Source organism: Nicotiana sylvestris, chromosome 6, assembly GCF_000393655.2.
Source record: "Nicotiana sylvestris chromosome 6, ASM39365v2, whole genome shotgun sequence".
Classification (NCBI taxonomy): domain Eukaryota; kingdom Viridiplantae; phylum Streptophyta; class Magnoliopsida; order Solanales; family Solanaceae; genus Nicotiana; species Nicotiana sylvestris.
The window spans coordinates 113,905,229-113,928,983 of NC_091062.1; the positions used below are offsets into that span (position 1 = coordinate 113,905,229).

The 23,755-nt window shown below is 35.6% G+C and overlaps 1 protein-coding gene across 1 annotated transcript; it reads left to right on the forward strand.

Moving 5' to 3' along the window:
* Positions 1-18,395: 18,395 nt before the first annotated feature.
* Positions 18,396-20,856, forward strand: LOC104222586 (vicilin-like seed storage protein At2g28490). The gene is made up of 5 exons (XM_070149985.1): positions 18,396-18,763; positions 19,032-19,216; positions 19,327-19,407; positions 19,495-19,890; positions 20,179-20,856. The coding sequence occupies exons 1-5, from the start codon at positions 18,445-18,447 to the stop codon at positions 20,542-20,544; spliced, it is 1,347 nt and encodes a 448-aa protein (XP_070006086.1). The 5' UTR covers positions 18,396-18,444; the 3' UTR covers positions 20,545-20,856.
* Positions 20,857-23,755: the final 2,899 nt, after the last annotated feature.

Consider the following 23,755-nt stretch of genomic DNA (forward strand, 5'->3'; position numbering starts at 1 on the left):
ATAATTTTATTTTTATAGTCCAACAATTGCTCTGTGCTTTAGTTACTTAGTTTGCCATTGGCACTCTGACCAATATAATAAACTTTAGCAAATTGTTTCAAAGCCCTATAGTTATTGTTGAGCATTTAAACAAAACATTTGAGAATATAATAACAGTAGTTGAACACCTTTATAGATACATTTTGATACATTCATATTATCGTTCTAAGAGAAATAAATTTGTATTTATCAATCCCTCTTCAGATAAATTAATTTTTTCTAATATTAGAATAATGTCGAAAACTATTTCCTCATGTTATCTTTTAATCTTTAGTTTTAATCATGATGTATGAAATAATACAAAGATATTATTCAATTTAACTTTATTTAGTTAAATCATCTCAAGTTTTTCATAACAAAAGACTGATAAACAAAAACAGTTTAGGAGATCAAATAAAAAATGCAGCGTTCTAATTATAAAAGTTATAATAGTCTTTTTGTTGTTTAGTTGACTAGGGTTCCAAAATAGAAGAAATAGATTGAAAGGGTTTTTCCATATGTATAATTGATCGCACTATAATATTTTTTTTTTCAATGGTGGACATGTGATAGAGCAGATTTTCTTATTATATTTAAGAAACAAGGATCTACCAATTTACTTATTGAAGAGATTTGACTTGGATTTCAGATAAAAAAAACTTATATAGCCAATTTTCATAGGTAAAGTTCCTAAAATTATTGGATTTTTTAAGAACTGAGAAATTAAGTAGTAACTTGTGTATTTAATTTTATTATGAGTGTGATAGGGTGGTAAGAATTATCTTCCTTAATCAAAGATTACGAGTTCGAGCTCGAGAATAAAAACTATATGGGCAGAAAACAATTTAATTGGAGGAGTGCAATTAAATAGTTTTAGCTTATAAAAGTTTTCTTTTAAGTCTGGACAAAGTAAATGATTTTCCTTTTCTTTCTTTTTTTAATTCTAGGATTGGATTATAAGACCGCATAAGGTCCTTATTTTATATTTCACTATATCTAAATTTGATGACATGGCATTCTTTGATTTCCTTTTTCTTTCTTTCTATTTTTTTGTTGAGTAATTAGATTTCTCATTAGCTTGGAATATTTATCTTATATGAGAAATATGCATTTCAGAAAACATGATACGACTTTGAGGTCATTCTCTTTAAGTTCAAAACTGATTTCTCTTTAAAGCAAATTGAACATTACTTTTTAATATTGTTAATGTTGTGGAACTTAAATTTACAGTACTGAACATCAAAAGCAAGTAGAGCTAGAAGATTTCTATGAGACTAATCACAAATAGTAAAGTCAAAGTAATAAATTAGGGAGAAAGTGATAACAATATCGGGTTCTACTCTTTAATTCTTTAACTGTTTATGAACTTTTATCCTTTATGATTTTTCTAAAACTTGATTTCATAAATAATGTTAGGGTAGATCTCTTACATGAATTGTGATGAGCTTCTACACGTAAGAGAGAGTTTTTGTTAAATCCCTAAATTCCTGGACATGGTGATAATTTGAAAAAAAATAATATTATTTTCGCACGAGTCTTCTTTGTCTCAATGTTTCTTGCGCGTCTGAAATCTTTCTTCTTTTATTAGATATCAAACAATCATATATGGAGTATAATTTAGTGGATTAAAGAAAAGAGGCAGATAAAAGTGAAAAATATGGGGACTATAATTGGTGCAAATAGAGGAATTATAGTAAGATATATGGTAAAGGAATTATAGTTAAATCTTTCTTTTATTCTCCAAAGAAGGATATTTACATGGTTGTTAAAGTAAAATTTTGTATTTCCTTTTGGTGTTTTTATCTCTTGCTCCATTTGGTACTGACTCGGACTTTGTCAATTACCAAATCTCTCTCTCACATATTAAGTTAGAAAATTAGAAATTCTTTTAGGGTAGTTCAATTCCCCAGAAGAAAGAGCAATTGTAACGACCCGACCGGTTGTTTTGAGCTCTAGCGCGTCATTCAGTAGTCTGAGGTCCTGAGCAGCTTCATTTCAGGTATTATGACTTGTACGCGTAATCGGAATTGAATTTCGGGAAGTTCAGGGTCGATTTGGAAAGAGGATTCTCATTTCGGAAGCTTAAAGTTGAAAGAATTAACTAGGATTGGATTTTTGAGTAAACGACCTCGGAATCGGGATCTGAAGGTTCCAGAAGGGTTCGTATGATAATTTCGGACTTGGGCGTATGCCCGGATCGGGTTTTGGATGACCCGGGAGCGTTTTGGCGCCTATTGTAGAAGTTAGCATTTTGAAAGAAATTTCATAAGTTTGGCTTGAAGTGCATTTCAGTGTCATCGATGTCTCTTTGGGATTCCGAGTCTAGGAGTAGCTCCGTATGGTGATTCTGGTGTTGGGAGCGCGATCGGGAGTGAATTCGGAGATTTGTGGGTCATTTGGCTAAAGATAGAAATTTGAAAGTTTTTGAGAAGTTTGACCGGGAGTGGACTTTTTGAAATCGGGGTCGGAATTCGATACTTAAAGTTGGAGTAGGTCGGTAATGTTGAATATGACTTGTGTGTAAAATTTGGGGTCAATCGGACGTGATTTGATAGGTTTAAATAGCGAAAGTAGAAGTTTGAAATTCTAAAGTTCATAAAGCTTGGATTGGAGGTCGATTAGAGATTTTAGCATTGTTTGATATGATTTGAGGCCTCGAGCAAGTCCGTAATGTGTTTTAGGACTGGTTGGTATGATTGGTTGGGGTCCCGAGGGTCTCGGGTGGATTCTGGGTGGTTAACGGATCGAAAATGGGATTTTTGAGAAGAGCTGAAGATTGTTGCTTCTGTCATAACCGCACCTGCGGTTGGTGGACCGCAGGTGTGAGACCGTAGAAGTGGTCCTTGCATCATAGAAGCGGCTCCGCAAATGCGGCCTCCAGACCGCAGAAGCGGTCCCAGTCTTCTCTCCCCATTTTGCAGATGCGGTCATCTTCACGCAGATGCGGTCCCCTGACCGCAGATGCGGAAATAGCTGAGGCAGTGAATTCTTTTAAATATCGGGAGATGGTCATTTTTCTTCCATTTTTCATTTGGTATGAGCGATTTTGGAGAGCTTCAAGAGGGGATTTTCATCATCAATGATAAGGTAAGCTAACCCACCTATATTGAGTTAAATATATCAATTTTGTGTGGATTTTAGCATGTAAATGGGTAAAAATTTGGAGGTTTGAGGAAAACCTAGAAAATTGATAATCTTGGATTTTGACCACGATTTTGGGTATGGAATTAAGAGAAAATCATATATTTGAGTTCGTGAGGTCATGGGTAAACCTTATCTTTGAAAAATTTCGGAATCCGGGCACGTGGGCCCGAGGGAATTTTGTCAACTTTTTGATCAGGGTTAGGAATTGTTATAAATTGGATTGTAATGAGTAATTGAGCATACATTAATGGATTTGCATAATTATTGGCTAGTGTTGGAGCGTTGTGCATCAATTTGAGTTTTCGGAAGGGCGTGGAATGTCGGTTATGGATCTTCGAAGCGAGGTGAGCCTCCTTTCTAACCTTGTAAGAGGGAATTGTCCCCATATGTGAGTTAATTGGTTATGTGCTCCTATTTGTGGGGACTATATATGCACGAGGTGACGAGAGTCCGTACGTAGCTACTATTATGCTATTGTCTGGGTAGTCTAGGACCCAAAAGCATGCTATACTTGAAATATTTGTAAACTTATTGACAGCTTGAATTGCTTAAATCACATCGAATTAGTAAATGAATTTCTAAACAGATTAAACTTCATTTTTCTTAAATCATTAAAAGAGAATTGGCTTTTATGGAATAAACATTTCCCGATAAACTCTTAATTGGCTGTTTGACTGTGTATATCTATGTGTGCTCGCGTCGCATGAATGATTCGCGAGTGGGGTATTTATTTATTTAATGTTGACCGTGTCGCATGTATGATGCTCGAGCGGGGTAATAGATGCATCTATGGTTCGTGTCGTTCGACCCTCGGTAGTGCACATTTTACATTTCTGTTGGATCAGGCGTATGACCTCGGCATGATATGTGCAGGCTTGTATTGCTTGCTTGAGAATGTTATGTGATAATATTTGCCTTCCCTGGCCAGATATAGTTGATAAGCTTAATGAAAAGTAAACTTTGGAAATCCGTACTTATTTGAGATGTTGTTTACCTATTATCTAGTTTTTACGAGTTTATAATTGCTTTATAAAAATCCCTGATTTCCTCACATTTTCACTATATTGTTATTGGACCACTAGTAAATGTCAAAGTCGACCTCTCGTCTCTACGTCTTCGATATTAGACGGGATACTCATTGAGTACACGTTGTTTTCGTACTCATACTACACTTCTGTGCATTTTTTATTGCACAGGCATATGTATCTCTACTGCCCTACTGGGCGTAGCAGCATGGTTGATACAGAGACTTAGGTGAGCTGCACATCTCAAGGCGACCTGCAGCTAGCAGAGTCTCTTTCAGTTATCTATATTTATTTTCTATCTAATATGGTATTCTCGACGGTTGTTGCATTTTATTTCCTTCTTAGTAAATGCTCATGCACTTGTGACACCGGGTTCTGGGATGATTATGGGGTATCTTGTATTTACTCCCAAACATTCTTTTATTTACATTGTAAAGATTGTGTTTTACTAGTAAAATTGAAGGAAAACCTTAGTTTTCAAAATTGTTAAAATGAGAACTTAATCAAGTAACTTGGTTGGCTTACCTGACAGCTGTGTTCGGCGCCATCACGACTCTTAGTGGATTTTGGATCGTGACAGCACTTCTATCTGAAAATGTGGCTTTATGGTTTCTTTTGTAACTGAAATCATAGTTTCATTCACTTTGAGCATACTTACTATAGCTAGGAATGATGTTAAATAGTTTCAAGTTTAATGATTTTAAAATAAACTATGATTAATTGATAGTCGTGCCTTGATCAAATTTCACTAAAAATAGCTTTAATATATGTCACGACCCCAAACCCGGACCCGGTCGTGATGGCGCCTCTCGTGAAGACAAGGCTAGCTGATACTTCCCATATCCAATTATTAACAGTTAAATCATAAGAAATAAATCTAAAGCATGATAAAATAATCCAAAGTTAACAAATAATAGCATAATTCGCGGAAAATAACCCAACACAACCCGATACCGGGGTGTCACTAGTCATGAGCATCTATGAGTCATGATACAAGTCTGCTAAGTCTATAAGCTAGTACAAATGTCAAAAAAGAGATAGAAATGATAAAGGAGGAGAAACACGGGACTGCGGACGTCAAGCAGCTACCTCGTGGACTCCGATATCTGCCGGGAGCTCTCAACTCGCACTAGCAGGATCCGTAATGCCTGAATCTGCATATAGGGGTACAAGGAGTAAAGTGAGATGAAATTCTACATTCTGAGGCCTTAAAAACCTCTCTTAGTATCACCTCATTTGTGTGCACAGTCCAGCGCATAGCCGAAAAGCCTAAATGTGAAAATCTGTGAAAAAAATGATAAATTTTGATTGTAAAATGAATCAATTTGACTTTGGTCAACATTTTGGGTAAACAGATTCGGACCAGTGATTTGACGGTCCTGGAGGGTCCGTAGGAAAATATGGGATTTGGGTGTATGCCCGGAATCGAATTCCGAGGTCCCAAGCCAGAGAAATGAATTTTTGAAGAAAATTATTTTCTGAAATTGTTTATAAGGGTTGGAAATGAATTTTTATTAGAACATGCTGGTATCAGGCCCGTATTTTGGTTCCGGTGCCCGGTACAAGTCTTATATATGATTTAAGATAATTTTGTGATGTTTGGTTGAAACGGAATCCGTTTGACATGATTCGAACCTTAAATGCAAATTTGATATTTAAAGGAGTTTTGAGAAATTTCATTGATCTTGAGGTTTAATTCGATGCTCATGATGTTATTTTGGTGATTTGAGTACACGTATAAGTCTGTAAGATGTTTGTGAGGTTGTGTGTATATTTGGTTTTTGAGCCCCGAGGGCTCGGGTGAGTTTTGGATAGGCCACGGGGTGCATTTTGAACGTAGAAAAATGCAGAAATTTTAGTATGATCAAGCCTGCAGGCTTCGCATTGGCTCGCAAATGCGATATCGCAAATGTGAGGGCTTGGTCGCAAATGCGAACCAGCCCAGGCCTGCCTTATCTTGCACATGCGAGCTATGTTTCTTAAATGCGACCTCGCAAATGCGAGGATCCCCTTTACAAATGTGACGTATGCTGGGAAGGCTTGAAGTCGCAAATGCGACTTATTGTTCGCAAATGCGAAAAGCCCAAATTTCCTAAGGGTTCGTAAATGCGAGCTTCCCTTCGCAATTCCCAAGCTAGCAGAGGTCGTGGTTCGCAATTGCGATCCCCTGTTCACAATTCCCACATCTGAGACCTGCAACGTTTATACTTAGACGATTTTAACCTCATTTTCACATCTTTTCAAAACACAAACTCCTTTGGGCGATTTTTCAAGAACAACTCTTCTTCCAAATCAATTGTAAGTTAATTTTTACTCATTTCCCTCAAGCATTAACATCTTTTAATATGATTTCAACTCAAAATAAATGATTTTCATGGGGGAAATTGGGTGTTTTGGGTAGAACCTAGGTTTTTCAAAAATTGGGGATTTGGACCTCGATTTGAGGTCCGATTTCAAAATAAATTATATATTTGGGTTCGTGGGGGAATGGGTAATCGGGTTTTGGTTCGAACTTCGGATTTTGACCATGTGGGCCCGGGGAGACTTTTGACATTTTGGGCAAAACTTTGAAAAACTCATTTTTATGCATTCAAATTGATTCATTTGGCGTTTATTGATGTAATTAAGTAACTTGTGACTTGATACGAGCGAATTGGTGGTGGAATCAAGGGGTAAAACTATAATTGAATCGTGAATTGTGTTCGTGGCATCGAGGTAAGTGTTCGGTTTATCCTTAGCTTGAAGGATTAGGAGTTGAGTCCTATTTTCTATGTGGTAATGGTTGAGTACGACATATAGGCATGGTGACGAGTATCTATACGTTGGTGTCTAGCATGCTCGTGAGTCTTTATATTGTGATTATCATGACTTCGTTGTATCTTGCATGCCTTAGTGGGAGCTTCTATTTGTTGTACAAAGATTGTTGAAGGAAATTATGACCTATGAACATTGAGGAGCGTTGGCTCAAGTTGCATAATGAATTGTGAAAGTGCAAGAGATAGTTGAACCTCTAGAGCATTGGCTCGAGTTGTGAAGTAAATTGCGAAGTAAACGTGAGAAAAAGAAGGGATTATTATCAAAAACATCAGAACATTATCAAAAAAATTAGTTAAAACTTCAGCTCTAAGAAGACTGAAGTTCACCAGTTACAAAAAATAAACTTCAGCTCTAAGAAGGCTGAAGTTCGCCAGTTATAAAACAAAATTTCAGCTTCTAGAGCTGAAGTTCGCCAGTTACAAAACAAAAACTTCAGCTCCTAGAGCTGAAGTTCACCAGTTACAAAACAAAAACTTCAATTCTTAGAGCTGAAGTTCACCAATTACAAAACAAAAACTTCACCTCCTAGAGCTGAAGTTCATCAGTTACAAAACAAAACATTCAGCAAAAACATGTTGTAGTTTTTACAAAAAACAAAACACAAATTCAAATCCAAAAATAATGTTGAAGTTCATAAAAAATCTACAATATATTAAAAATAGGAACCCCTTAATTGAAAAGTTAAATTACTTTAATACCCCTTTTATTTTTATACCCTATTTAATTTAATTCTTTTAAAAACTACAAGAAAACTGCTGCACATAAACGAAACGACGCTTACAAAGAGGGAAAAAAAGAGCGCTTCCAATGAGATGCCAAACTTTGGGTCGCTTCGATTCTCTTTTTGTGGGTTTCTTTTTTCCAAATGTTGTTTTATCTTTAATCAGGGCTTCTTTTTTGAAATTTAATTTTTTTCTCTTTGTTCTTGAATCTTGACGTGGGATTCTGTTCTTATTTTTTGGTTTCCCGCACAGCGAAGTTAAAGCAAAAAAAAAATTACAAAAACTAGATATAGGAAAAAAGCATATGAGGTTTCACATCCCGAAAATCTGTCGTTTGCTGGAGAAATTATTGTGTAATCATAGCTCAGGTAACCCCAAATTCAATTTTGTGTTTTAATCATATATTAAAGTAGATATCTTTTGCTAGATTTTATTATGTCTACCATATAAATCTTTGGTTAATTCTACAAGTATTTTTTTAGTGTTATTCCTCAAATATATACGTATGATTTGTTTGATGCATGTTTATTTTCTCTTTACTTGTATCTTTTAATATTTGGGGAGCAAAATTTTGGTTTCTAATGCTATGATCGTACTTCTATCTTTTACCCTTTTTCAAAAATATATAGAAAGAATTGTTTTATTTTGATCCGGCTGCCATTAGTTTGGTTTGGTTATATTGGATCGGTTAGCGACATAAATTTATGTACCAAAATTGGGTTGAGATAAAATTCAAAGATATTGTACTCTAAGAATGTGCAAAAATCTTCTTTATATGGATATAAAACTACCTTTTAATTTTCTTTCCTCTATTACTTTTGTGGATTTTCTACATCCCACAAACTAGAGGTTTTTAGGAGGGTAGGAGCAGAGAGTCTTCTTGTGTGTTTGACTAATTGAAGCACAATGTTACGTTCAGGACCAAAAAGTAAGTAAAAATTTATAACTTAACTATGTGCAGATAAAATTATCTCTTGAATAAACACATAATGATAATATGACAAACAATATAAGGGATAAAAAAATCGAGTATGAAAGAAGTTGAAAAGGTAAATGGCAAGAAGATATCTTAGTTATTTTGATCCCTCCATTTCTCATAAATATTAAGTAAAGAGAAAATTTAATCACCTTAGTAAAGTCTAGAAGTATACTTTTGCTATATTTTGGTGTACTAAGAAAATAAAACATGATGTAAATGCTATATTTAATTTCCTAAATACATTACATGAATGGTAGTGTACTCACTTTTGTAAATGCCATAAAAGCTTCTTCCAAATGAATGATGCATTGTCATGTAAACGGTGGTATTTATTTTGTTTTAATAACTAACTTAATCCTTAATTTTTTTCCATCTTCTAATTTTCTTACTGTGAGCTTCATTTTCCAATACATTTCTGATTGATTCAATATTATGTCAAAGCATATCTCACCAAGTGTTGTTTTTACTTCTTTTTTCATCTGTTTAAAGTATTATATGCAAATGTACTTTGTTAGGTTCATAATATAAAAATATTGTGATGATCCAATTTAGTAGATCTATCTATAACTTGGTAATGCTTTTACTATTGCTGTAGTACTCTAGATGCACTATGAGCTAAAATCTTATTTTAACAGGTGAATACTCGCTTGGTGAAACTTTTTAATTCACCATGGTAATGAGGAAGTCACATCCGTGCTCCACCATTCTAAGCTATTATATTTTTTTGTAGAGATGAAACATTAATATGAACTAGCGAGGACTAGATGTGTCAAGGTTTCAGCGTGGCCCATGTTAAAAGATTAATATATAGTGAAACTTTTATATACCTCTATGCTCACCCCAAGAAGTCAAGATGGCATTATTATACTTTTAAGACAGAGAGAGTTTTCCCTAACAAAAGATCAGCATTGTTTCTTGTATTGGGTAACATAATTGATTGTCTGATGTTAATAGTCCAACATCTGAAAGATACAATTGTATTTGCTGTCAAGGAGTTGTTGGTTGAAATAGAGTTGGTTCACAGTTTTAATTTGGAGAATCCCTTGGAATTCCTTTTTGGCCTCTGTACTTATAAAATTTGTTGAACATTAGTGTATTATTGAAAAAATATATTTTTTAACACGAGTGCATTATTGTTTTTTTAAAAATTATTGTTTCCTGATTCCCTCCGGTTCTAGGAATTTGATAGACAAACTGTTCTTAGAACAAGAAATTATATTACTTAGAATAGAGAAGAAACAATAACGGCATATACATAAGGTGCTGGTTGCATGGAGTATGCGACTTTAAAAAATTTGACGTCATGACATGGTAAATCGAACAATTAACTCTTTATAATCTATGTAACCGTGTGCTACATGATTAGGTATACACGTGCAACACACGTGCCGAAAAACTAGTATAACAAAAAAATACAAAACACGAAACAAAACTTCAGCTCCTATCTAAGGTATCATTGAAGTATTATAAACTTCACACTTTAATAGTATCATCTATTTAACTCTCAAAATATTTAAAAATTTCGACGTCTCCAAAAATCACTGAAGAATTTATAGAATTTTCATCAAAAACACAAACACACGTTCAAAAAACCTAAAGACACAATCGTTAAAGTAAAACTAATGTACTTATCAAACTAAACCCTAGAAAACTATTTTATCATAAATACATGACTATCAAAACCAAAATAAGAAATTAAATCGTAAAAATTAATACTAAAATAAAACTCAGAAAGTTAATGCAATGAACCTGTGATTATACGTAATGTTATTGGGGAACAAACAGTTGAAAAATCAAAAACAACGACGAAAACCGTTTGATTTCAGAGAAGAACAAATCAAAAAACGCGAATAACGGGAGAAAGAGACAGAGACAGTAAAGGACTAGCATATACTTGGAGAGAAAGTAGTCTTTTAATGAAGAAGGGCAAACTAGTCTTTTTAAAAGGCTTTTAACAAAAAAACGGGCACGGGTGCAAATATAAAAACAAAGCGGCTACAGGTTAAAAAGGGGCGCCCAAATAGGGTGCCCCATGTAATTTTTACTTTTACTACGGACCCTCCGGGACCGTCGGAACACGGGTTCGGGTCCGTTTACCTAAAATGTTGACCGAAGTCAACAAAATTCATCTTTTAACCCAAAAATCATCATTTCTTAATTTTTTTCACATAAGGACTTTCCGGATACGCGCCTGAACTGCGTGCGCAAATCGAGGAAAGATAAAATGAGATTTTTAAAGCCTCGAAATACGGAATCGGATTCTAAAACAGAAGATGACCTCTTGGGTTATCATAGGTACGCCTATTAAAATGCCTAAGATAAAATCAGAAAAAAGTACATTTCACACTGAAAGCCGCTATCTAAGTTAAAAATCTAAAACAACAGGTGCCTATAAGAAATCATAACTTATTTATTACTAGGTAAAATACACTGATTTATATTTGTTAGTGTATACTAATTCAAACTCATTTTAGCTGTAGTTTAATATTGAGAAATTTTCATAAAACACTATCTTTTAGCGGTAATTAGCCATCTATAAATATCATTTGCTATATTACGGATTATAGATACCTTTTCTGTGGTTATAAGATGTATTTGGTGTATTTAAGCTATTGTATTCATGAATACATTAGCAAAAATATGCGTGAATCAGGGAAGTCCAGCTAATCAGTTGTTGTATTCAAGTGTTTTCGACTGTATTCTCGGAGTGAAATATGGGATTGCAGCTGAACAGATTATTGTATACGACTGTATTCACGGCATGAAATAGGGGATTACACTGTTTTTAAAAAAGGAAAGTGAATCAATTAACATAATATACTCCTAATATAACTCAACAAACTCAATTATAACACACAAATTTTGTATTGTCAGTTATAAAAAAGATTCTCAACCGAAAAATACCCTAAAACATAGCAATCTTCAGAGAAATTATATAATACATCTGAATACATAAATTATATTAATTAAAAAAAACATATGAATACATTCATGGCATATAACGAGACACTGAAGACAATGAAATACATAGAATACAACGGGATATATTGAAATACAATGAAAAAAAGATAGTGAATACAATGAATTACATGGAATACAACGAGATACATTGAATTACAATGGAAAAAAACAATGAATACAATGGAATACATGAAAATACATTGAAATATATTAACAGAAAATCAAGTTGCTCAGTCCCAAACTCTGTCGTCTTTGTTCAAGAATAAACCCTAATTTCCGGCGAATCCGCCGTTCACAGGAAGCCGGTAGTGAAAACGCGCTGCCTTGGTCCGACGATGATGCTGGAGCCGAGGTCACTCCCTGAGCAGAAGCAACCGCCGATAAGACCGCCATAATGGCAAAAAAACAACGTCAAAGCCTTCAATGCCATATCTCAGAAGATGTAGAAATCACAGAAACTTATATCCTTCAATGACGAATTGATTGATAAAGACGAACTAACTATGTTGTACTTTGAAGAGCACAACGTAAATAAAATTCAAATTAATTCCAGTACCACAACACAAGCTTTAACTGTTTGTGTTCACTAAGTCTGCAACTTCCGCAATAATCTGTATGCAGTATTAAATTTTTTAGATTAAGGAAAAATATAGATAAAATTTTCAAATTCAGAAATTCACCTAAAAAAAATATGAGAATCTTTGAGAAGGTTAGCAGAAGACGGGAAGCTATAGCTAGAGAAATTGCCTGTGTGTGTAGTCTTAAAGCTCCTCTAGAATTAGAAAGGAAGTATTCAGTTTTAGATTCTAGTTGGGACCCCTTAGTTGTGTAGTTCTATTAGGAAATTTGATAGCTAACTGTGTTAGTTAGCTATGGTTGTACGGTTACTTTGGTAATTAATACAAATATTTAGTTACCAAAAATAAAAAAAAGAATTTACCGAAACTTAGATCACTTTGACCAGTTAAGAATCTTGGTTCCTTTTGGTAGGAGAATGTTTAAGACTCACGAGATCTTCGTTGATGTAGTAGCAATCGAAGGTATCATCCCAGCCGTTGGTCAAGTTTTTCTCATTAGCAAAGTCGCCGACGTTGATGTGACGGAGCTGCATCACCTCCGCCAAGGCAGACGCCGTAGTCGTCTACCCTGTGCTCGGAGCTCCGGTGATAAGTGTTGATTTACAAAAGAAATTGTCCCACGTCGGTGGATGATTTCATTTGGAGGAAATATTTCCCTATAAAATGAGGCCTAATGTTTAGGATTTAAATACACCTCTCATTTGTCTTCTTACCTTCTTAAGACATTTGTATCTTCTCTCTTTAGTATTATTTTACTTGTAATTTTTGAATAGAATAAAATATTGGTTGTGTCCGAGGAAGTACGTAAAATTGGTCGAACCTCGTAAATTCTGGTGTTCCTTTTATTGTTGTTTTATTGTCTTATTTATTATTTAGTGGCTGTCATAATTTTTGGTATAGTAGTTGTGACTCATTCACACTATATACATTTGGCTTCTGTAACAATTGGTATCAGAGCCAAGGTACTGTCCAAATATGCTCTGTGGTTGCAGCATAGTCTGATCTTCCACATCAGAAAAGATTTATGTTGGTAACTTAGTCAAGGTTCTGTCTGAGTATGCTCTGTGGTTGCAGCTTAGTCTGATCTTCCACACCAAAAAGGAAATAATCTGGATTTGTATCGTCAACTATTAAATAATATTTGTGTCAAAGATGGTAGACAATAAACAAGAAGAATCTACATCAAGTGTCAACAATACATCATCATTGACATCTTCGCTTATGAAAAGAATTGTGCCAAATGCGAAATTTGCGGCAAAATTTTTTGACGGATCAGGACATTTTGGGATGTGGTAAGGCGAGGTTCTAGATGTCCTTTTTCAACAAGGGCTAGATCTTGCCATTGAAGAAAAAAGACCAGATGTTATTGGAAAAGAAGATTGGAGAATTATCAATCGTGTTGCTTGCGGTACCATTCGATCCTACCGTGCTAGATAGTAGAAATATCCATACACAAAGAAAACTTCTGCAAGTAAATTATGGAAAGCACTGGAGGATAAATTTTTGAAGAAAAACAGTCAAAATAAATTATGCATGAAGAAGAGACTGTTTCGCTTCACCTATGTTCCTGGTACCACGATGAATGAACATATCACCAGTTTCAATAAGTTGGTCACAGATTTGCAAAATATGGATGCAACTTTTGATGATGGTGACTTGGCCTTGATGTTGTTGGGATCACTTCCTGATGAGTACGAGCACCTTGAAACTACTCTACTCCATGGGAATGGCGAAATTTCTCTCATAGAAGTTTGTTCGGTTTTGTACAGCTATGAACAAAGAAAGGGAGAAAAACAGAAGGGCGGAGAAGGAGAAACACTGGTTGTGAGGGGTCGTCCTCAAAATCAAACGAGGACAAAGAAGGGAAGATCCAAGTCAAGATCCAGACCCAGCAAAGATGAATGTGCCTTTTGTCGAGAAAAGGGGCACTGGAAGAAAGACTGTCCGAAGTTGAAGAATAAGGCCAAACATAACAATGGAAAGGCCATTATGGATTCAAATGTAGCTGATTGTGATGATTCAGACTTCTCATTAGTTACAACAGAGTCATCAACATCATCAGACATATGGTTGATGGACTCGGCTTGTAGCTATCATATGTGTCCCAACAGGGACTGGTTCGTGGATTTTCAAGAAGGAGAATATGGAGTCGTCCACACAGCGGATAACAACCCTCTTACCTCATATTGCATTGGTTCAATACGATTAAGGAACCATGATAGAATGATTAGAACATTAATATATGTTCGATATGTACCGGGTTTGAAGAAAAATCTCATCTCTTTGGGAGCGCTAGAATCAAAAGGATTCAAAATCATTGCAGAAAATGGAGTGATGAGAGTATGCTCCGGTGCACTAGTGGTAATGAAGGTCAATCGGAAGAACAATAACATGTACCGTTATCGCGGTAGTACAGTTATTGGGACAGCAACAGTAACATCCAGTGACGAAAAAGATGCAGAAGCAACCAGACTATGGCACATGCGCTTGGGACATGCTGGAGGAAAATCCTTGAAAACTTTATCAGATCAAGGATTGTTAAGAGTAAAGGTTTGCAACTTGGTGTTTTGCGAGCATTGTGTCAAAGAGAAACAAACAAGGGTTAAATTTGGTATAGCGATCCATAATACTAAAGGCATATTGAATTATGTACACTCTAATGTTTGGGGTCCTTCCAAAACACCTTCATTGGGTGGAAAGCACTATTTTGTAACCTTTGTTGATGATTTTTCCCGAAGAGTATGGGTGTATACAATGAAGAGCAAAGATGAAGTGTTGGAAATTTTTCTCAAATGGAAAATGACGATGGAGAATCAAACAGGCAGGAGGATCAAGTGTATTCGCACAGACATTGGAGGCGAATAAAAAATGATCATTTTAATAAGGTTTGTGAAAATTATGGCATCGTCCGACACTTCACTATCATACATACACCACAACAGAATGGAATGGCAGAACGTATGAACCGGACCTTGCTGGAGAAGGTACGGTGTATGTTGTCCAATGTTAGCTTGGGCAAAGAATTTTGGGCAGAGACAGTTACATATGCATGCCACCTCATTAATCGCTTACCATCTGCTGCTATTGATGACAAGACACCATTTGAAAAATGATATGGAAAGCCTATTGTAGATTATGACTCTTTGCATGTGTTTGGCTCAACTGCATATTATCATGTGACAGAGTCAAAATTGGATCCAAGGGCAAAGAAGACTATTTTTATGGGGATTACTTCTGGAGTCAAACGATATCGCTTATGGTGTCCTATGACAAAGAAAGTAATATTCAGCAGGGATGTTACCTTTGATGAATTTGCTACGGTAAATAAGGTAATAGAAGATACCAAACAAAATGAGGGTGCTTCTAAGCAGGTGGAGTTTGAGGGAAAATTTATTTTTCCTATATAAGAAGCAGAGGAGGAAACAAATGAAGATTATCCTCTGGAAGAAGCGCCAGTAGAGAGGGAGATTTCAACTCAGGAACCTCAACAACAACTTGAATCAATTGCAACTAGCATGCCAAAAAGGACAATAACAAAACTTGTTTGTCTAATAGAGACGGTTGCTTGTGCTGCCTCAATTGTAGCTGATGATGTTCCTACCACTTATAAAGACGCAGTCCAAAGTTCAAAAGAAGATAAGTGAAAGATTGCCATGAATGATGAAATACAGTCCCTTTATCAGAATCATACATGGAGATTGGTCAATCTCCCGAAGGGAAAGAAAGCAATTGGGTGCAAATGGGTATTTGCAAAGAAAGAAGGATTTCCTAACCAAGAAGATGTTCTCTACAAAGCAAGATTGGTAGCCAAAGTATATGCTCAAAAGGAGGGAATTGATAACAGTGAAGTGTTTTCTCCAGTTGTAAAACATTCTTCCATTAGAATTATGTTGGCTTTGGTAGCACAGTTAGATTTGGAACTAGTTCAGATGGATGTAAAAACTGTATTTTTACATGGAAACTTGGAGGAGAAAATCTACATGACTCAGCCAGAGGGATTCAAAGTTGCTGGAAAAGAAAATATGGTGTGCAAACTTGAAAAATCATTGTGCGGATTGAAACAATCTTCTAGACAATGGTACAAGTAATTTGACTTATGTTGCAGCAAGGGTACAAGAGAAGCAAATACGATTATTGTGTGTATTTGCGCAAGCTTAAATATGGTTCCTTTGTATATCTTCTCCTATATGTTGATGATATATTGATAGCTTCCAAGAATTCGGAAGAAATTGATAAGTTGAAAATTCAATTGAAGAAGGAGTTCGAGATGAAGAATCTGGGTGAGGCAAAGAAAATTCTTGGCATAGAGATAATAAGAGATAGACGTTCAAAGAAACTCTGTTTATCTCAAAAGGAATATTTGAAGAGAGTACTACAACGTTTTGACATAGATGAGAAGACTAAGCCAGTTAGTACTCCACTTGCTCCCCATTTAAGCTAAATACTACTATGTCGCCAAAAGATGAAGCTGAACAGGAGTATATGTCAAGGGTACCATACACAAATGATGTTGGTAGCTTGATGTATGCAATGGTCTGTACGAGACATGACATTTCACAAGCTGTAGGAGTTATTAGCAGATATATGCATAATCCAGGAAAGGAGCATTGACAAGCTGTGAAGTGGATTCTACGGTATATTCATAATACTGTAGATGTTGGGTTAGTTTTTGAGCAGGAAGACAATCAATCCGTATTTGGATATTGTGACTCAGATTTTGCGAGTGATCTGGAAAAACGAAGATCAACTACTGGTTATGTGTTTACTTTTGCAAAGGCACCAGTTAGTTGGAAGTCTACTTTGTAGTCAACAGTTGATTTGTTTACAACAGAGGCAGAGTACATGGCTATTACAGAGGCTGTAAAAGAAGCAATTTGGCTTCAGGGGTTGCTAAAAGAGCTTTGTATTGGACACAAAAGTATCACAATTTTTTGTGATAGTCAAAGTGCTATTCAATTAGCGAAGAACCAAGTTTATCATGCAAGGACGAAACACATTGATGTTCGGTATCATTTCGTCCGAGAAATCATAGAAGAAGGTGGAGTCACGTTGAAGAAAATTCATACTACAGAGAATCCTGCCGATATGCTGACAAAAGTGGTGACTGCGGTCAAGTTTCAACATTGTTTGGATTTGGTCAACATTGTTGAACACTGAAGATAGAAGATGAAGACACAACCAAAATTTGTTATTGAGAGAAAATTAACGATGTGGAATTTTGTCAAGGTGGAGATTTGTTGATTGACAAAAGAAATTGTCCCACATCGGTGGATGATTTCATTTGGGGGAAAATATTTCTCTATAAAAGGAGGCCTAATGTTTAGGATTTAAATACACCTCTCATTTTTCTTCTTATCTTCTTAAGGCATTTGTATCTTCTCTCTTTAGTATTATTTCACTTGTATTTTTGGAGTGGAATAAAATATTGGTTGTGTCCGAGAAAGTAGGCAAAATTTGCCGAACCTCGTAAATTCTGGTATTCCTTTTATTATTGTTTTATTGTGTTATTTATTATTTAATGGCTGTCATAATTTTTGGTATTGTAATTGTGACTCATTCGCACTATATACATTTGGCTTCCGCAACAATAAGAATATTAGGCCTCTTCCTGCAGCTGCTATTTTGCGCCATAGTCGTTTACCTTGGTTACAGAAAGTATATGAAACCAGCTGACGAGTTTAGAATAGTCTAAGGTAGAGGACAAGGCACCGGCGTCACCTATTAGTCTGATCAACAACTAAACTTTTTTTGTAATAAATTAATAATAGTAGTAATTGAGTTGAGTCAGGTCAACTCATAACCTTTGTTTCAACCAAAATTAAATTTGTAAGAAAAAAATAGTTTGTTTATTAATTTTTTAAGATTAGTGTGTTTATATACATACGAAAACCTCAAATCATTTTTTGTAATTGCGCTAGAGTAGTCCTTTGAAGCGGTCATCAACTTGCAATTTTGCTGCTACATCATTTGGTTTCTGTTTACAAACTTAGAGTAAAACAACTTTTCATTGGTGCACCGTATATTTTTCAGGATCTCAATGTATATTATAGCAGAAAATCCTAGAAATCCTGCACGGTTGACAGCAACTCCCCTAAAATCTCACCATTTCCTCTATATAAATAGCTACAGACTCTGCACTTCAGTCACCAGTGAACCAAAACTGATTAAAGAAAACTTGCCTTTTTATTACGAGTTGAAACATGGAAATAAGAAACAGTCTGCTGCTATTAGTGCTGATACTTTTCTCTGCACTAGTGGCCTCTGTTAGTGGGCATTGGAGGGAAAGAGAAGAGGGAGAAAATAGTGAGCAAAGGACTCAAGGAGAAAAATGGTTTTTGTTGCGTCACTTACATGATGTAGTGAAAACTGATGCTGGGGTCATGAAATTGGTGAAGGGTGGATATCACAGAGGAACATCTTTCCATAGTCCAATGCATATTGGTTTCATCTCTATGGAACCCAATAGCCTCTTCATCCCTCAGTACCTTGATTCCAATCTTCTCCTCTTTGTTCGCCATGGTAAACTTAATTTTTTGACTTTACCTTCGACAGTGTTTTAGACTTTTTACGCTATCAGATCACATAAAAGATAACTACATGTGATTAAAAAAAAAGTGCCCAAAAAATAAGTCTGCTACAATATGTTAAAATAACATTAGTTTATATATATATATATATATATATATATATATATATATATATATATATATACATATATAATGTCAGTGTATTTAGGTATCCTTTGCTTAGTAAGCTAGAATGTTCATTTTCTACGAAACGAATACAGGGGAAGCAAGAGTTGGACACATCTACGGGGATGAATTAGCAGAAAGGGGTTTGAAGCCCGGTGATGTGTACACAATTCCTGCTGGATCAGCTTTCTATTTGGAGAATAGAGTTGAAAACCAGAGACTTCACATTATTTGCAGTATTGATGTTACCTCTGAATCCATGGGATGGCATGCCTTCCAGGTACCCTAAGCCAATTTCTCAAAAATTGGTGATTTAATCCATTTCTTGTCTTACGTTTTATAGTCCTTTTTTCCAAAAAAATTGTAGTAACTCATGTAACTATTTTGCAGTCTTTCTTCATTGGTGGTGGAAATTATCCTACATCCGTTCTTGCTGGATTCGACCATACCACATTATCAACTGCTCTTAATGTAAGTATTCAAGTAATTTACCTTTTCTTGCTACATTTGTCAGTGGGAAAAAAAAACTGAATCAAGATTAATATTGTATAACTGCAGGTCTCTACAGAAGAATTAAGCACGTTCTTGACAAGGCAATCTTCCGGGCCAATCATGCATTTGTCTGGTTCTCATCACACACACATTTGGTCCAAATTCTTGGCCCAAGAGCCCCACAAGAGACTAGCTCACTTGAAGAGGGTTGCGAATTTTGAGGAAGAAACTATCCCAAAGGAGGATGAATCAACATGGTCATTGAGGAAATTTCTATTTACTTTGTTAAACAGGGAAGACGTTGTCGAGAGAGTGAATCATAAAGCTCCATCAGCGTATAATCTCTACAACAGGAAAGCCGATTTCAAGAACGACTATGGATGGAGCAAGAAATTGGATGAGTCTAATTATCCTCCTCTAAAGATATCTGGAAATGGCGTTTATCTTGTCAATCTATCTCCGGTAAGGACCCTCTCTTTATTCAAGGTCATTGATCATACATGAAAATATGTATTATACAAAGTCGGAACTTATAGTCACGGAATTAAGCATGGTGGTGCAGTGATCCTACGCACTCAATGGCTTAAAAATCGTAAATTTGCCTAAGGCAAGTGGTGAACTTTGATTAAAAAAAATCTCAAATCTCCTATTGTGAAAGCAAATCTTAGGTGTCAAGTGGTCTATGTATTGTAATAGTATGTTTTTTTTTTCCAGCTTACAAGTTTTATGTGAGTTTGTTGGTTAATGTAGGGATCCATGATGGCACCTCATGTTAATCCAACAGCAATAGAGTATGGAATAGTTTTGAAAGGGACTGGCAGAGTCCAAATTGTGTATCCAAATGGAACTTTAGCCATGAACGCTAGAGTACGAGAAGGGGACGTTTTTTGGGTGCCGAGGTACTTCCCCTTCTGCCAAATTGCTTCAACAAATGGCCCGTTTGAGTTCTTTGGCTTCACGACATCAGCAAGGAGAAACCATCAGCAGTTCTTGGTGGGTAAGAACTCATTGATGCAGAGCTTGAGAGGGCCCGAATTTGCAGCTGCATTTGGTATAAGTGAGAAGAGGCTTAAGAGGATTGCCAATGCTCAAAGTGAACAAGTCATCTTGCCATGATGGTCACCGGCTTCTCCCCATGACAAGGCAACAGAGCCAGAGAGGAAGAAGATGGTCAAGTTTGAAAGGATGATGGGGAGCTTTGGCAACGACATGATCATGGGTTTTGATTAGTTTAGTTTAGTTGAAATGCTAGCTAGTTGGGCTAGTCATGTTTTGGCATGAACGCTAGGAGGCAATCTTAGAACTATGTTGTTCTTTTTTTGTCTTTTTTTTCTTTCTGGTGTGCATTCGAATCGGTTTATCGATAAATCGAATCGATTATTTGTTATCGGTTCGAAATTTTCCTTATCGAGTTTTCGATTTCGATTTTGTCCTCTTCGATTATCGGTTTATCGATAAACCGATAAGATATACTATTTTTTTTTACCCTTATTCTATAATACCCCTTCCTTTACCCTAAGTCTCTAACCCTATTATTTCATTTGCCACATTTAAGGAATGATCATATTTAAAGCTCAAGGGAATGAAGTTCAAATTAATGGAAAATAGAAATACCCGTGATGATGTATTTTTTTTTATATACCGATGGAGTGTTGGTGGCATACATTTGATCCCTTACTTTAGTTTTGTTGCATGTGCTTGTTGACACAATTTTTATGTTATAAATGGTGTTCGTCTTATTTTAGCTTCTTTTTGTCCATATTAGTTAGGCGTATTTATAGTGATATACTTTCCGTGGAATCTCACAAATTTTCTTATTAGTGTAATCGATAACCGAATCGATAAGCCTCAAAAATCGATAAATCGAAAAAATCGAAACCTTATTGAAACGATAACGATAAGCATATGTACAAATCGATAATCGATAAGTAATTATAGATAAGAGTCAAAATCAAATCGATAAATCGAATGCACACCCCTACTTATGGTTGGATTTTGTTTTCTTGGTCGCCTTGGACACAAGAGGCCATGCCCTTTTTGAGTTTTGAATAAGACGGATTTGTTTTTGCACGTTCCAATGATGGCTCAAACTGCATTAAGAAAATTTAGAGTTTCACTTGGCACCTGTGCATGGTTGGTATTCGTCAACATGATATTTGAGACTATAAACAGAAAGAACTGATATCTTGAGAGTTTCACTATTATAGAATTTAGTTCCTGATAACAATATGGTGTTTAAACTGTACATTGGAAGAACTACATTTGCACGGCCGCACCATCACAAAAGAGAAAAGAATGTTGAATAAACTCGATCCATTTGTTCACTGTAGTTGAGACGCGTTGCACTGCAGTTCCTATGCAGAGGCGGATGTAGTATTGTTCCACCGACGGGTTCAACTGAACCCATAACTTTCGATGCGGAGTAAAATTTTATATGTAAAAATTCATTAAAATTGCAACAATAGTGGATATGAACCCATAACTTTAAAAATATAATAAGTTCAATGCGAAAAACCTTAAAAGTTGAACCCACAGGATTTAAATCCTAGATCCGCCTCTATTCCTATGAATCTTAAATTTTTAAGCAAATCCTACATTATTAGAAGTTGTGGGAAGAAGAAGATGAGACACATTTGCGAATTAAGCACATCATATTATACTATATTATAAATGGGAAGCACCTAAAATTAAAGTTAGATTACGAAAATGTCCATCAAAAACTGAGTGACAGTTTTGTCCTTCAATCAAACACAACTCTATATAAAACTCTACAAAAATATAAACTGATGTTTCATACTTCACTACCACATAAGATGGGGGGTGATTTGTGTGGTGACCAATTTTTCGATTAAACTGATTATGGAAGGACCTGGTTCTTCTAAGTGTTCCTTAACCTACTATTGCAGATATAGTAAATGCGGAAAGTAAAGAACAAAAGTATTTTACGTGGAAAACACCTAGCTCAAAAGATGAAAAAACCAATACCTAATACTCAGTAGGATTTTCCCCAACACTTCACTAAATCACTGAGCCAAAACACCATTTACAAAACTCTTTGTAAACCTAAGGATTACCTCTAATCCCATTGTAGCAACCAGCCTCTAACTGTTGCGACAACTTCAAGTTAACTCTAACTTGAATACTCAAAGTACCTATTACAATTTCTTCTAGATAAAGCTGAAAGGTACAATATGAAAACACTTACTACAATTGAACTAGAAATAAAGAAAGACACATAAAACTCTTTATGGAGCTGGTTCTTCAATCTGGTTCATGTAGCTTCAGGTTTGCACACTTGAATCACACACGAACTGCTTGCGAAAAAGCCTTGCTATTTTGCTCTAAATTCACGTTTAACTTCTGCATTTGTGCAGCCCCTTGTAATGTGAGAACATCCTGATATTTATAGAGTTAGTAAATAGAGATTGACTAGAATTCTGATGCTACACTTCCTTGGTGTAAGAGTTCTAGTTGATTTCAACTTCTAACTCCTTCCCTATCTTGGATAGTGTTCTCTTTGATTAAGGAGCCCTTCTCCTTATCAATTATGCAAACTTTTCGATCAGAAGATATCAAATATACCAAGTTAAACTTATCTCCTTCACGTGCATCCTACATGCTCGAATCTGGCCGTCTCTATGCACACAAGGGATGGACCTGGAGTGATGGACCTGGTTCATGCCTGAGTTCCTTTGTCAGTCTTCAAAACTAACCTTTACTTGGGCCCACAAATTCTCCCTTTTTGATGATGACAAACTCTGTGCTTTTCATAAGCTTAGGCCCTGTTTCAACTCAGCTCAACATCAACACAATGTTAAATTTTTTTGTTCTTTTTTATCACTTATCATCAAGGACTAGGTACATTAAGTTATAGACATCACTGTTCAAAGTGTAAACAACACTTGTTTAAAGCACAATCTTTTTTCCCCTTTTGGCATCATCGAAAAGTTGCATAAAAAATATGAGATAATCAGATTTTAAAACTTACTCATGGCCATTGGGGCTACTTCAAATGCAAACATGGATTAATCATCATACTTCAAGCTAAGAATTTTAACCATCAAAGAAATATAAACAAATAGTTAGAGCAAAGGACAGTGAATTTTATTGATGATTGATAAGATTATACCATAAAGCATAAGAAGAAATAAAAATACTGAAAACATGAGCAAAAAAAAAAAAAGTTCCGAACTGGGTCACTGATTGATCTACACTAGGCTAGAAGGCTTAAGGCTGGGAAGAACTAGGTGCTTGGTTTTTGACTTGGAGGAGTTTCATCATACCCTGAAGAATGCCATCATTCTTCTCTTTTTCTCTTGTCAGCTCA